This window comes from Microcaecilia unicolor, chromosome 1, assembly GCF_901765095.1.
Source record: "Microcaecilia unicolor chromosome 1, aMicUni1.1, whole genome shotgun sequence".
Taxonomy (NCBI): domain Eukaryota; kingdom Metazoa; phylum Chordata; class Amphibia; order Gymnophiona; family Siphonopidae; genus Microcaecilia; species Microcaecilia unicolor.
Genome location: NC_044031.1, coordinates 627,213,539 through 627,225,961, shown reverse-complemented (window position 1 = coordinate 627,225,961; position 12,423 = coordinate 627,213,539). Strand labels below are relative to the sequence as shown.

At 44.6% G+C, this 12,423-nt stretch overlaps 1 protein-coding gene across 1 annotated transcript in view; it reads left to right on the top strand.

Annotated features, from left to right (window-relative positions):
• ADCK5 (aarF domain containing kinase 5) overlaps nt 1-12,423 on the top strand; it is a 186,032-nt gene that overhangs the window by 25,568 nt on the left and 148,041 nt on the right. The window contains exon 4 of the mRNA XM_030220653.1: nt 11,982-12,057. Within this exon, the coding sequence (XP_030076513.1) occupies nt 11,982-12,057 (76 nt within the window). The remainder of the gene's footprint in view (nt 1-11,981; nt 12,058-12,423) is intronic.

Genomic DNA, 12,423 nt, shown 5'->3' with positions numbered 1-12,423 from the left:
TACTATAGTATCAGTATATAGTCTATGTAGACAGAGGACACCTCAATTTAGACTTTAATTCCTGCCTACCCCTGGCCTAATCTCTGATTATATAGGCCCTTGAACCAATTAGGAGGCTACACATTTAATTAGGGAATTTCTGTCGGCCAGTAATTAGGTGTTAGAAATATATTCTACTTAGATCTATAGAGGGGGAACCTACTAATAACATAAAATAATAATAAAAACTAAATATTAGCATAGCATTTAACTAGCAGTCTCATGGGACTTTAGTTTACATATTCCAGTTCCATTAGGCATTAATTAAGAAACTACCAATAGTAAAATTCAGGCAGCAGTCCAGCAGCAAAATGGGGGCTATCTAGTTTTTGCTCTGAGTGTCACATGTTTGATTATCTCCCAGTTGATGAGAAGTCATATGTGTGTACTTGGTGCAAAGAGCTCCTAGCACTCGGAGAACAGGTCCGATCTCTGGAGGCTAGAATAACAAACTTGGAGGAGCTGAGGCAGACAGAGAGGTTTGTAGAAGAGGCCTACAGGGACATAGGAGAAAAGTCCCACCTCCAGTCTGTCAACCTCTGTGCTGCCATGGAGGAGAAATATCTCCTGAAGGGACAGCATCACTGTGGAGAGGTAGGAAGTGACCTGTAGCCAGGATTTGCCCTCCAGGGGATGCAATATTCTGTCATACTGCAAATGTGTCTCCATTCCAGGGGCTTATGCCCAGGAGGGAAGGATTGGGACAGCCACTGTAGTTGGAGATTTGATCATTAGACAAGTAGATAACTGGATGGCTGGTGGATGTGACGATTGCTTGGTCACTTGCCTGCCTGGTGCGAAGGTGGCGGACCTCACACATCATCTAGATAAAATTTTAGACAGTGCTGGGGAAGAATTTGCTGTCTTGGTACATGTGGTTATAGTGGAGGACTGATGGTACATGGTACTTTGGAGGCAAGGACCTTGAACTGCATACCATCAAGGCATATATAAATGAATCATCAGGCCTACTCAAATGGCAGACCACGGTCTGCAGTACAAAGCCTGAGAGTGCCATTTTTTTAACTAACACCGTGGCAGGAGTGGACTGACTCACCCCCTCATCTTGCCCTCCCTACCTTAAATACTTTCTCTGCCCAGGTTTTAGGTAGCAAAGTGATTCACATCGGCTGTCTATCCAAGTTCGGAGATGCTCTCTGCTGTGCCCTGCCCATTTCTAACTTAACTTTCTGCTTCCGCAAGGGCAGGATCAAAGGGAGAATTTGAAGTAGGGAGCAAATATAAACGAGCCCTGTGTACAAAACAGGGAGGCATGTTGCCTCGTGCATTATGTGGACCTGTGCAATAATGGGCCATGTACAAATGGTGTTTCGCTGTACCAGTGACATAGGAAAATGTGTCAGAGTGGTTCTGGAAGCCAAATTTAGGCTCTTTGGTAAAACGCAGAACCTCAGGACCCAAGAGCCAGGCAGAGCTCTGTAGTATCAATGCGTGGATGAGATGATGGTGCAGGGAGGAGGGTTTTAGATTTGCTAGGAACTAAGCACCATTACCCTGATATTGACTGGATAAATGTTACATCAGGGAGTGCTAGGGAGGTACAATTCCTAGATGACTGCTTCTTGGCGCAACTGGTCCAAGAACTGATGAGAGAGGGAGCTATTATAGATATAGTTCTTAGTGGAATGCAGGTATGGTACGAGAAGTAGCAGTGTTGGATCTGCTGGGAAACAGTGATCATAACATGATCAAATTTGAGTTGATATCTGTGTGAAGTCACTAAGGACATCTACTGTAGCAGCTTTTAATATTTGAAAGGGTGACTATGACAAGATAAGGGAAAAAGGTTAAAAAGAAACTACAGGGATCAGCCACAAAGGTTAAATCAGGAATGGAAGTTGTTTAAAAATACCATTGTGGAAGCCCATATCAGATGTATTCCACGTATTAAAGGTGGAAAAAAGAGCAAACGACAAGCAGTATGGTTAAAAGGTTTAAATGAAAGAGGCTATTAAAACCAAAAGAGCATCCTTCAAAGAATGGAAAAAGAATCCAAATAAAATAAGAAGTGGCATAAACACTGTCAAGCTAGATGCAAAGCATTGATAAAGAAGGCTAAAAGAGAATATGAAGAAAAACTTGCTGCGGAGACTTACCTTGGCTGCGGAGCCGACTAGAAGCAGAGAGATCTTAGATTTCTTACAGGAAGAATTGTTCCAGCAGTGGGTAACAGCATGGAGCTATTCTCGACCTGGTGCTTATGAATGGAGAGAACGTTTCTGACATCAAGGTGGCAGACCATTTGGCATCTAGTGATCATCGTATGGTTCAATATTAAAACAGAAGAGAGGGCTCATTCGAGATTGAAGGTCCTGGATTTCAAAGGAACTAACTTTGTCAAGATGGGGGAATTTCTCATGGAACAGTTAGCGGGATTGGAACAGATGAAGGCGGTAGAACAGCAATGGACAAGACTGAAAGGAGCTATATTAAAGGCAACTAACCTTTATGTTAGAAAATTACATAAAAGTAAGATGAAAAAAAGGCCTCTCTGGTACTCGAACGTAGTAGCTGAAAAGATAAGGGAAAGGAGGCTAGCCTTCACACGTTATAAGACGACTCAGAAAGATGAAGACAGGAGAGAATACTTGAATAAGCGAAGAGAAACTGGAAAAGCTATCAGAAAAGTGAAGCGGCAAATAGAGGAAAAGATAGCTAATATGGTAAAATGGGGGGATAAGACCTTTTTCAGATGTGTAAGTGACAAGAGGAAGTGCCATAATAGCATTGTGAGGCTCAAAGCTGAGGGAGAGAAATATGTGGAAGATAACGATAAAGCTGAACTGCTTAATTATTTTAGCTCTGTTTTCACGGATGGAAGCCTGGGGGTAGGGCTGCAGAAAACAAAGGCTAAAGGGGATGGATGGATGGTAGACCAAGACCCATTTACGGAGGACTGTGTTCGTGAGGAGCTTGCCAAACTAAAAGTAGACATAGCGGTGGGGCCAGATGGGATACACCTGAAGGTGCTTAAGGAACTCTGGGAAGTTCTGTCGACTCCGCTGACGGACCTCTTCAATGCTTCCTTAGAAATTGGAGTGGTCCCGGTGGACTGGACAAGGGTGGATGTGGTTCCTTTGCACAAGAGTGGAAGTGAGGAGCAGGTTGGGAACTACAGACTTGTCAGTCTGACCTCGGTGGTGAGTAAAGAGGAGGATTGTGAGATTTCTTGAACTAAATGGAAAGCGGGACCCGAGGCAGCATGGCTTCACTAGTGGCAGGTCGTGTCAGACAAATCTGACTGTCTTCTTCGACTGGGTGACCAAACCGTTGGATGTGGGAGGTGTGCTTGATGTGGTGTACTTGGATTTCAGCAAAGCCTTTGACTGGTTCTGCAAAGGCGAATGATAAATAAATTGAGTGCCCTCTGGATGGGACCTAGAGTAACTGATTGGGTTGAAAATTGGTTGAATGGTGGGAGACGGAGGGAAGTGGTAAATGGAGCTTTCTTTGAAGAAAAGGATGTCGTCAGTGAGTACCGCAAAGATCGGTCCTAGGGCCAACTCTTTTTAACATCTTTGTGAGCGATATTGCAGAAGGGCTGTCTAGTAAGGTTTATCTCTTTGCGGATTATACTAAACTCTGCAACAGGATGGACACCCTGGAGGGCTGAATAACATGAGGAGGGACCTAGCAAAGCTGGGGGAATGGACCGATATTTGTCAACTAAGGTTTAATCCCAAAAAATGCAGGGTCATGTACTTGGGTCACAAGAATCCAAGGGAACGGTACAGTATAGGGGGTGAAGTACTTCAGTGTACAAAGGAAGAGCAGGACTTGGGGGTGATTGTGTCTGATGACCTTAAAGCTTCCAAACAGGTAGAAAAAGTGACGGTCAAAGCCAGAAGGGATGCTTGGATACATAAAGAGAGGCATGACCAGCAGGTAAAAGGAGGTGATAGCGCCATTGTATAAGTCTCTGGTGAGGCCCCATTTGGAGTATTGCGTGCAGTTCTGGAGACCGCACCTAAGGAAAGATGTAAACGGGATGGAGTTGGTCCAGAAGGCGGCTACAAAATTAGTAAGCGGTCTTGAATGTAAAAATTATAGGGACAGGCTTATGAACCTCAACATGTATACGCTGGAAGAGAGGAGAGAGAGAGGAGACATGATAGAGACGTTTTCTCAAGGGCATTTATGTACAGGAAGAGAGCCTTTTTCAAATGGAGAGCTCTGGAATGAGGGTCCATATGACAAAATTAAGAGGGAATAGGGTTAGGAGCAGTGGTGTGCTGGAGCAGGCTCTCACAGGCTCGCAAGAGCCGGTTGTTAAGTTTTTAAGAACTTTGGGAGCCGGTTGTTAAAGTAGGGCCCTCCATGGCTACTTTAACAACTGGCTCCCAAAATGTGGGCTTGGGCCCCCTGCTGAATTATCTTTTACTTTGCTGGTGGGGATGCTGAGCCCTGCCAGCCAAGTAAATAGACTACTGCTGCTCCCCGCTCCTTGTTTCCAGCTCTGGGCAGCAGGCTGGGACTTCTCGAGCATGTGAGAGAAGTTCCAGCATGCTGCTCAGAGCAAGACGTTAGGAGTGGTGGCAGTCCATTTATTGGCTGCCAGCAAAGGTATGCCTAGCGTGCCCGCACGAAGGGAGGGGGAGACAAGCAAGTGTTGCTCCCCCCACCCCACCCCTGGCCCTTCCAACTGCAGAGCTGGCTACGTCCGGAGAAAGAGCCTGTTGTTAAAAATTTACCAGCACACCCCTGGTTAGGAGTAATCTAAGGAAGTACTATTTCACAGAAAGGGTGGTGGAAGCGTGGAATGGCCTCCTGGTGGAGGTTGTGGAGTTGAGAACTATTCCAAAATGTAAAAAGGCATGGGATAAGCATGTGGGATCGCTTAGGAAAAGGAAGTTAGGGGGTTACAGAGGATGGGCAGACTGGATGGGCCATGTGGCCCTTATCTGCCGTCATGTTTCTATAAAAACTCATAGTGACATCTTTTTAAGGCACATCAGAAGCAGAAAGCCTGTAAGGGAATCCGTAGTACCATTAAATCATGAGGGAGCAAAAGGGGCATTCAGGGAGGACAAGGCCATAGTGGATAGATTAAATGAATTCTTAGCTTCTGTCTTTATAGAAGAAGATGTAAGAGTTCACCCTTGAAAACCATTTCTGGTACAGGTAGAAGATGTACAGAAACTGAAAGAAAACTTGGTGAGCCTGGAAGATGTATTGAGCCATATTGACAAATTAAAATCATCTGGACTGGATGGCATACATACCAGGATACCGAAAGAACTCAAACTGCTGTGAGTGATCTGTAACCTGTCATAAAAATCGGCCATAGTAACTGAAGATTGGAGAGTGGCCAATGTAATGCTGATTTTTTTTTTTTTTTTTAATAAAGATTCCAGGGGTGATCCAGGAAATAACAGACCAGTATGCCTGACTTCTGTGCTGGGCAAAATAGTGGAGACTATTATAAAGAATAAAATTATGGAGCATGTAGGTAAACATGGTTTAATTGGACAGAGTCAGCAGTTCAGCCAATGTAAGTCTTGCCTCTACAATTTACTTCATTTCTTTGAAGTCATGAATAAACACGTGGGTAAAGGTGATCTGATTTGATGTAGTGTATCTAGATTTTCAGAAAGCTTTTGACAAAGTTCCTCATGAGAGAGTTGAGAAAATTAAAAAGTCATGGGATAGGAGGCGTGGAGGGGCATAATCAAAAGGGGCGCCCAAGTTTTCCTGAGGAAGTTCTCTTAGGACGTCCCGGCGAAGGGGCGGGGAAACCCGTATTTTTGAAACAAGATGGGCGTCCATCTTTCGTTTCGATAATACGGTCAGGGACGCCCAAGTCGCGAAATTTAGGTTGACCTTAGAGATGGTCGTCCCCGATTTTCGGCACTAATGGAAACCGAGGACGTCCATCTCAGAAACGACCAATTGCAAGCCATTTGGTCGTGGGAGCAGCCAGCATTCGTAGTGCACTGGTCCCCCTGACATGCCAAGACACCAACCGGGCACCATAGGGGGCACTGCAGTGGACTTCATAAATTGCTCCCAGTTGCATAGCTCCCTTACCTTGTGTGCTGAGCCCCACACCCCCCCCCTAAACCCACTACCCACAACTGTACAACACTACCATAGCCCTAAGGGGTGAAGAGGGGCACCTTCATATAGGTACAGTGGGTTTCTGGTGGGTTTTGAAGGGCTCCCATTTACCAGCACAAGTGTAACAGGTAGGGGGGGATGGGCCTGGGTCCGCCTGCCAGAAGTGTTCTGCACCCACTAAAACTGCTGTCAGGGAGCTGGGTATGACATTTGAGGCTGGCAAAAAATATTTAAAAAGTTCTGTTTTTTTTTTTAGGGTGGGAGGGGGTTAGTGACCATTGGGGGAGTAAGGGGAGGTCATCCCTGATTCCCTCCGGTGGTCATCTGGTCAGTTCGGGCACCTTTTTGAGGCTTGGTCGCAAGAAAAAACGGACCAAGTAAAGTCACCCAAGTGCTCATCAGGGATGCCCTTTTTTCCATTATCGGTTGAGGACGCCCATGTGTTAGGCATGCCCCAGTCCAGCCTTCGCTATGCTTCCGACACGCCCCCGTGAACTTTGGTCGTCCCCACGACGGAAAGCAGTTGAGGACGCCCAAAATCGGCTTTCGATTATCCCGATTTGGGCGACCCTGTGAGAAGGACGCCCATCTCCCAATTTGTGTCGAAAGATAGGCGCCCTTCTCTTTCGAAAATAAGCCTGATTGTGTTTCTGTGGATTAGTAATTGGTTATTGGATGGAAAACAGAGGGTAGAGTTAAATGGCCATTTTTCTCTATGGTGGAAGGTGGATAGTGGAGTGCCGCTGGGATCTGTACTGGGACCGATGCTATTTTAACATTTTTATAAGTGATCTGGAAATTGGAATGACGAGTGAGTTGATTAAATTTGCAGATGACACACCACTCTTCAAAGCTGTGAAAACACATGCGGACTGTGAAAAAAAATTTCATGAAGATCTTAGGAAACTGAAAGACTGGGCATCCAAATGGCAGATGAAATTTAATGTGGTCAAATGCAAAGTGATGCACTTTGGGAAGAACAATCCAAATCATAGTTATCTGATTCTGGGTCCACCTTAGGAGTCAGCAATCAAGGAAAAGATCTAGGTGTCATTGTAGACAATACTCTGCAGTTTTTTCCCCAATGTGTGGCGGCAGCCAAAAAAAGCAAACAGGATGCTAGGAATTATTAGGAAAGGGATGCTAAATAAGACCAAGAATATTATAATGCCTTTGTATTGCTTCATGGTACGTCTTCACCTTGAGTATTAAGTTCATTTCTGGTAGCCGTATCTCTAAAAAGATATATGAGAAAAGGGAAGGTACTTGATATACCGCCTTTGTGTTTACAATCAAAGCAGTTTACATATTATATACGGATACTTATTTTGTACCTGAGGTAATGGAGGGTTAAGTGACTTGCCCGGAGTCACAAGGAGCTGCAGGGAATTGAGCCCAGTTCCTCAGGTTCTGAGGCTGTTAGAAAAGGTTTGGAATTAGAAACATTTCAAAGAAGAGCGACCAAAATGACAAAGGGGGTGGAACTCGTACCATATGAGGAAAGGCTAAAGAGGTGGCTGAGGTGGGAAATGAGTGAAGTCTACAAATCTGGGTTTCTGCCGGGTCCTTGTAACCTAGCTTGGCAACTGTTTGGAAACAGGATACTGGGCTAGATGGACCATTGGTCTGACCCAGTGTGGCTACTCTTATGTTCTTAATCCTGAGTCACGTAGAATGGGTAAAAGTGAATCGATTTTTCACTCTTTCAAAAAACTACAAAGGCCAGGGGATACTCGATGAAATTACATGGAAATAACTTTTAAAATAAATAGGAGAAAATATTTTTTCACTTAAAGAATAGTTAAGTTCTGAAACTCGTTGCTAGAGGATGTGGTAACAACAGTTAGTGTAGCTGGGCTTAAAAAAAAAGGTTTGGACAAGTTCCTGGAGGAAATGTCCATACTATGTTATTCAGATGGACATGGAGGAAGCCACTGCTTGTCCTGGGATTGGTAGCATAAAATGTTGCTACTATTTCTGTTTCTGCCAGGTACTTGTGACCTGGATTGGCAACTGTTGGAAGCAGGATTCTTGGCTAGATGGACTGTTGGTTTGACCCAATATGGCTATTCTTATATTTTTATTTTTTAGAAAGGGGGAGCCTATTCCGCAAGGATGTGCTCCACCTTGGTCAGGGTGGAACCAGGCTGCTGGCATCAGCTTTTAAAAAGGTGATAGAGCAGCTTTTGAGCTAGAAACTGGGAGAAAGCTGACAGTTGCTCAAAAGTGCATGGTTCAAAGCACAGTATCATTAAACAATATCACCAAAACATGAAAGATAGGACACCCTGATAGCGAGGTTACAATAGAAACCATTGTAGATTAGGAAACGTATTTCCAAAGCACTTAGACTTACAAAGTTACGTGGAGGGGCATTTTCGAAAGAAACTAAGAGGGGCATAATCGAACGGCGCTGGCGATGTATTTTTGCGGCGCCACAAACAGCTGGCCAGACCCGTATTTTCAAAAAAGATGGCCGGCCATCTTTTGTTTCGACAATACGGTTCTGGCCAGCCAAATGCCTTGAATTTGGCCGAGGTTTGAGATGGCCAGCTTCGTTTTTTAGCGATAATGGAAAGTTATGTCGGCCATCTCAAACCCCGGCCAAATTCAAGGCATTTGGCCGTGGGAGGAGCCAGCATTTTTAGTGCACTGGCCCCCCTGACATGCCAGGACACCAACCAGCCACCCTAGGGGTCACTGCGGTGGACTTCAGAAAAGCTCCCTCGTGCATAGCTCCCTTACTTTGGGAGCTGAGCCCCCCAAACCCACTACCCACAAATGTACTGCACCCACTAAATTTGTTCCAGGGACCTGCATACAGCCTCTAGGACTTATTGCTGTTGTACAACTTTGGCACACCAGTTCACACCTGAAGACTAATCTCTCTGAAAAAGTCCTTTCTTGAAATAACCATGTTTACTCACAGTTAACTGCAGATCAGAGGTTGTGCCCCACTGGCAAAGAGTCCCCTGGTACTAAGATTAGCAGTAGGTCAGAGCTGGCACAATGGTGTACAATGCCCTCTTTCAGCACCATGCAAAGTAAGAACTACGTTCTCTAACGTGGGTAACACAGGAAAGGGAACTAAAACTGGCTTACAAAAATGGCCACTTCCGCATGGACTACAACAGGAAACAAAACAGGGCACACTCTGACCCGGTAGGCAGGGGGGAAAAGCACCATAGGAGTAGAGCTCAGTACCCTACACCCAACACAATGCATTGGTAATGTGACTCTGCAGTGCACCTAACAGAAAAGGTGTCGCACTCACCCGAGAGCCACATCGCAACCAGGGAAAGGCTGTCGGAGGATACAACACATTCTGCTGTCATGGAGGTGGGTACTGCATTTGAGGCTGGCAAAAAAGGTTTTTAGTTTTATTTTTTTAGTTTGGAAGGGGGTTGGTGACCACTGGGGGAGTATGGGGAGGTCATCGCCGATTCCCTCCAGTGGTCATTTGGTCAGTTGGGGCACCTTTTTGAGGCTTGGTCGTGAAAATAAAAGGACCAAGTAAAGCTGGCGAAATACTGCTTAACGCCGCTTTTTTTTTTTCCATTATTGGCGAAAGCCACGCCCAAGGCCGCCCATGTCCCACCTTCGCTAATCTACCGACACGCCCCCTTGATCTTTCGCCGGCGAAGCAACGGGAAAGTGGCGATGCTGTCAAAAATGCCGCTTTCCATTATACCGATTTCACCGCTTTTCCGAAATCGCAGGCCATCTCCCGATTTATGTCGGGAAATGGCCGGTGATAACTTTCGAAAATAAGCTGGTAAGTGTGAATTTGGACGTTTTACAAAGACGTCCAAATTCCGAAGCGGGGAGAAGGTAATTTTTGAAAAAGATGGCCGTCCATTTTTTGTGTTCGAAAATACCATGGTTGTCCTGCGATTTGTACGTTTTGTGATTTTTGGATGTCTTAGATTTTCGGCCATTTTCAAAAACAGAAATGTCCAAGTCTAAAACATCTAAGGTCAAGCTATTTGCATGTGGGAGGAGCCAGCATTTGTAGTAGACTGGTCCCCCTGACATCCCAGGATAGCAATCGGGCACCCTAGGGAGCACTGCAGTGGACTTCATAAAAAGCTCCCAGGTACACATCTGACCATTGGTCTCTTATCTTGTGTGCTGAGCTGCCCAAAACCAACTACTCCCAACTGTACACCACTACCATAGCCCTTATGGGTGAAGGGGACACCTATATATGGGTACAGAGGGTTTGTTGGGTTTTGGAGGGCTTGCAGTTTCTTCCAGAAGTGTAAAAGGTAGTGGGGATATGGGCCTGGGTCTACCTGTCTGAAGTGCACTGCATCTACTACTAAACTACTCCAGGGACCTGCATGCTGCTGTAATGGACCTGAGTATGACATCTGAGGCTGACATAGAGGCTGGCAAGTAATGTTCATCACAATTTTGGGGGTTGGGAGGGGGTTAGTGACCACTGGGGGAGTCAGGGGAGGTCATCCCTGATTCCCTCCAGTGGTCATCTGGTCATTTGGGGCACCTTTTTCTTCCTTATTTGTAATAAATACAGGTCTAGCTGAAAACGTTGAAGTTTTAGTCCTGGACGTCTTTGCTTTTTCCATTATGGCTCAAAGACGTCCAAGTCTTAGGAACCACCCAAGTCTCGCCTTGAACATGCCCCTGATACGCCCCCTTGAGATTTGGACGTCCTTCTGACAGATTTCAGAGAAAGACGTCCAAAATTGGGTTTTGATTTATAGTGATTTGGACGTTTCTGGGAGATGGATGTCTAAATGCTGATTTATGTCACTTTTTGGATGTCCATCTCTTTCGAAAATGAGCCTGATAGTAACCTATGGAACTTTGTAAGTCTAAGGTTTTTTTTTTTTTTGAAAATGAACCCCTAGGTGACTTTAAATAAAGAGCAAACAGATTTTAAAGATTGCAAATTATCACTGTCAACTGCTGAGCAAGTTATAAATACCTAACATTCTATTTGTTTTCTTAGCTGCTGCTGCTGCATACTGAGCAGAGGGTTTCAACGTGCCATCAACAATGATGCCTAGATCCTTTTCCTGGTCCTAATGTGGAACCTTGCATCACATAGCTATAGTTCGGGTTCCTCTTTCCCACATACATCACTTTGCACTTGCTCACATTAAATGTCATCTGCCATTTGAATGAATGCCAAGTCTACCAGTCTCGGAATGTCCTTTTGCAATTTAACAACTTTGAATAACTTTGTGTCGTCAGCAAATATAATTACTTTACTAGTTATTCCCATATCTAGATCATTTATAAATATGTTAAAAAGCAGCGGTCCCAGTACAGGCCCCTGTGGAACCCCATTATCTACCCTTCTCTGTTGAGAATACTGACCATTTAACCCTACTCTCTGTTTTCTTTTAACCAGTTTTTAATCCACAGTAGAATACTACCTCCTGTCCCCATGACTTTCCAATTTCCTTTGGAGTCTTTCATTAGGTACTTTGTCAAATGCCTTTTGAAAATCCAGATACACAATATTGACACACCTTTATCCACATGTTTGATCACTCCTTCAAAGAAATGTATGGTGAGGCAAGATTTCCTTTCACTAAATCCATGCTTATGTTATGTGTATGATCTGTAGTTTTGTTCTTTATTAGTCGCTACCATTTTGACCGGCACCGCTCATGAGCCGCAATTGTTAAAGGAATATGCTAATGACCAAAACTAAGATTCACCCTTTCAGGCTTCCCTTCCGCCTAGTCAATTTAGCCAATTTTTCTGGCTCAGAGGGGGCATGGGTGATCCTAAGTACTGGATCATAGGGTATGACTAACGTTAGGACAATGCATTGTGTTTGCTTTTGTTTTTGTGTTTTGTCTGAAAGTCTCTGCACTTATTTTCTGCAGGTCTCTCTCTATCGGGATGAAGATTTCATTGGATTACTGGTGGACCATGAATGTAACATTATATGGGTCAGATGAGGTACGTGATTATAGGTGCATCACATGTTAGAGGAGGACAGTAAATGGTTAGTGGTGGACCATTACTCAGGAGGGAAAAGTAATGTCAGTGCAGGGAGACAAGTCACAAATTACCTTGGTACCATTGGGGCAGGTGTGAGTGGAGGGGAAAGATAATTTTTGTGCTAAAATAACTCAGGAACATTCGTTCTCTTTTGGACCAAAATTTATTTATTTGTGGCATTTATACCCCGCTCTTTCCCGCTCGATAGCAGGTTCAGTGCGGCTTACAAAGTGTGGTACAAAGTATGGAACAAGGTATCACATAGATGACATAGTTACATAGAGTAGGACAATAGTGCTAGATGAGGGGAAAGAATTGGCGTAT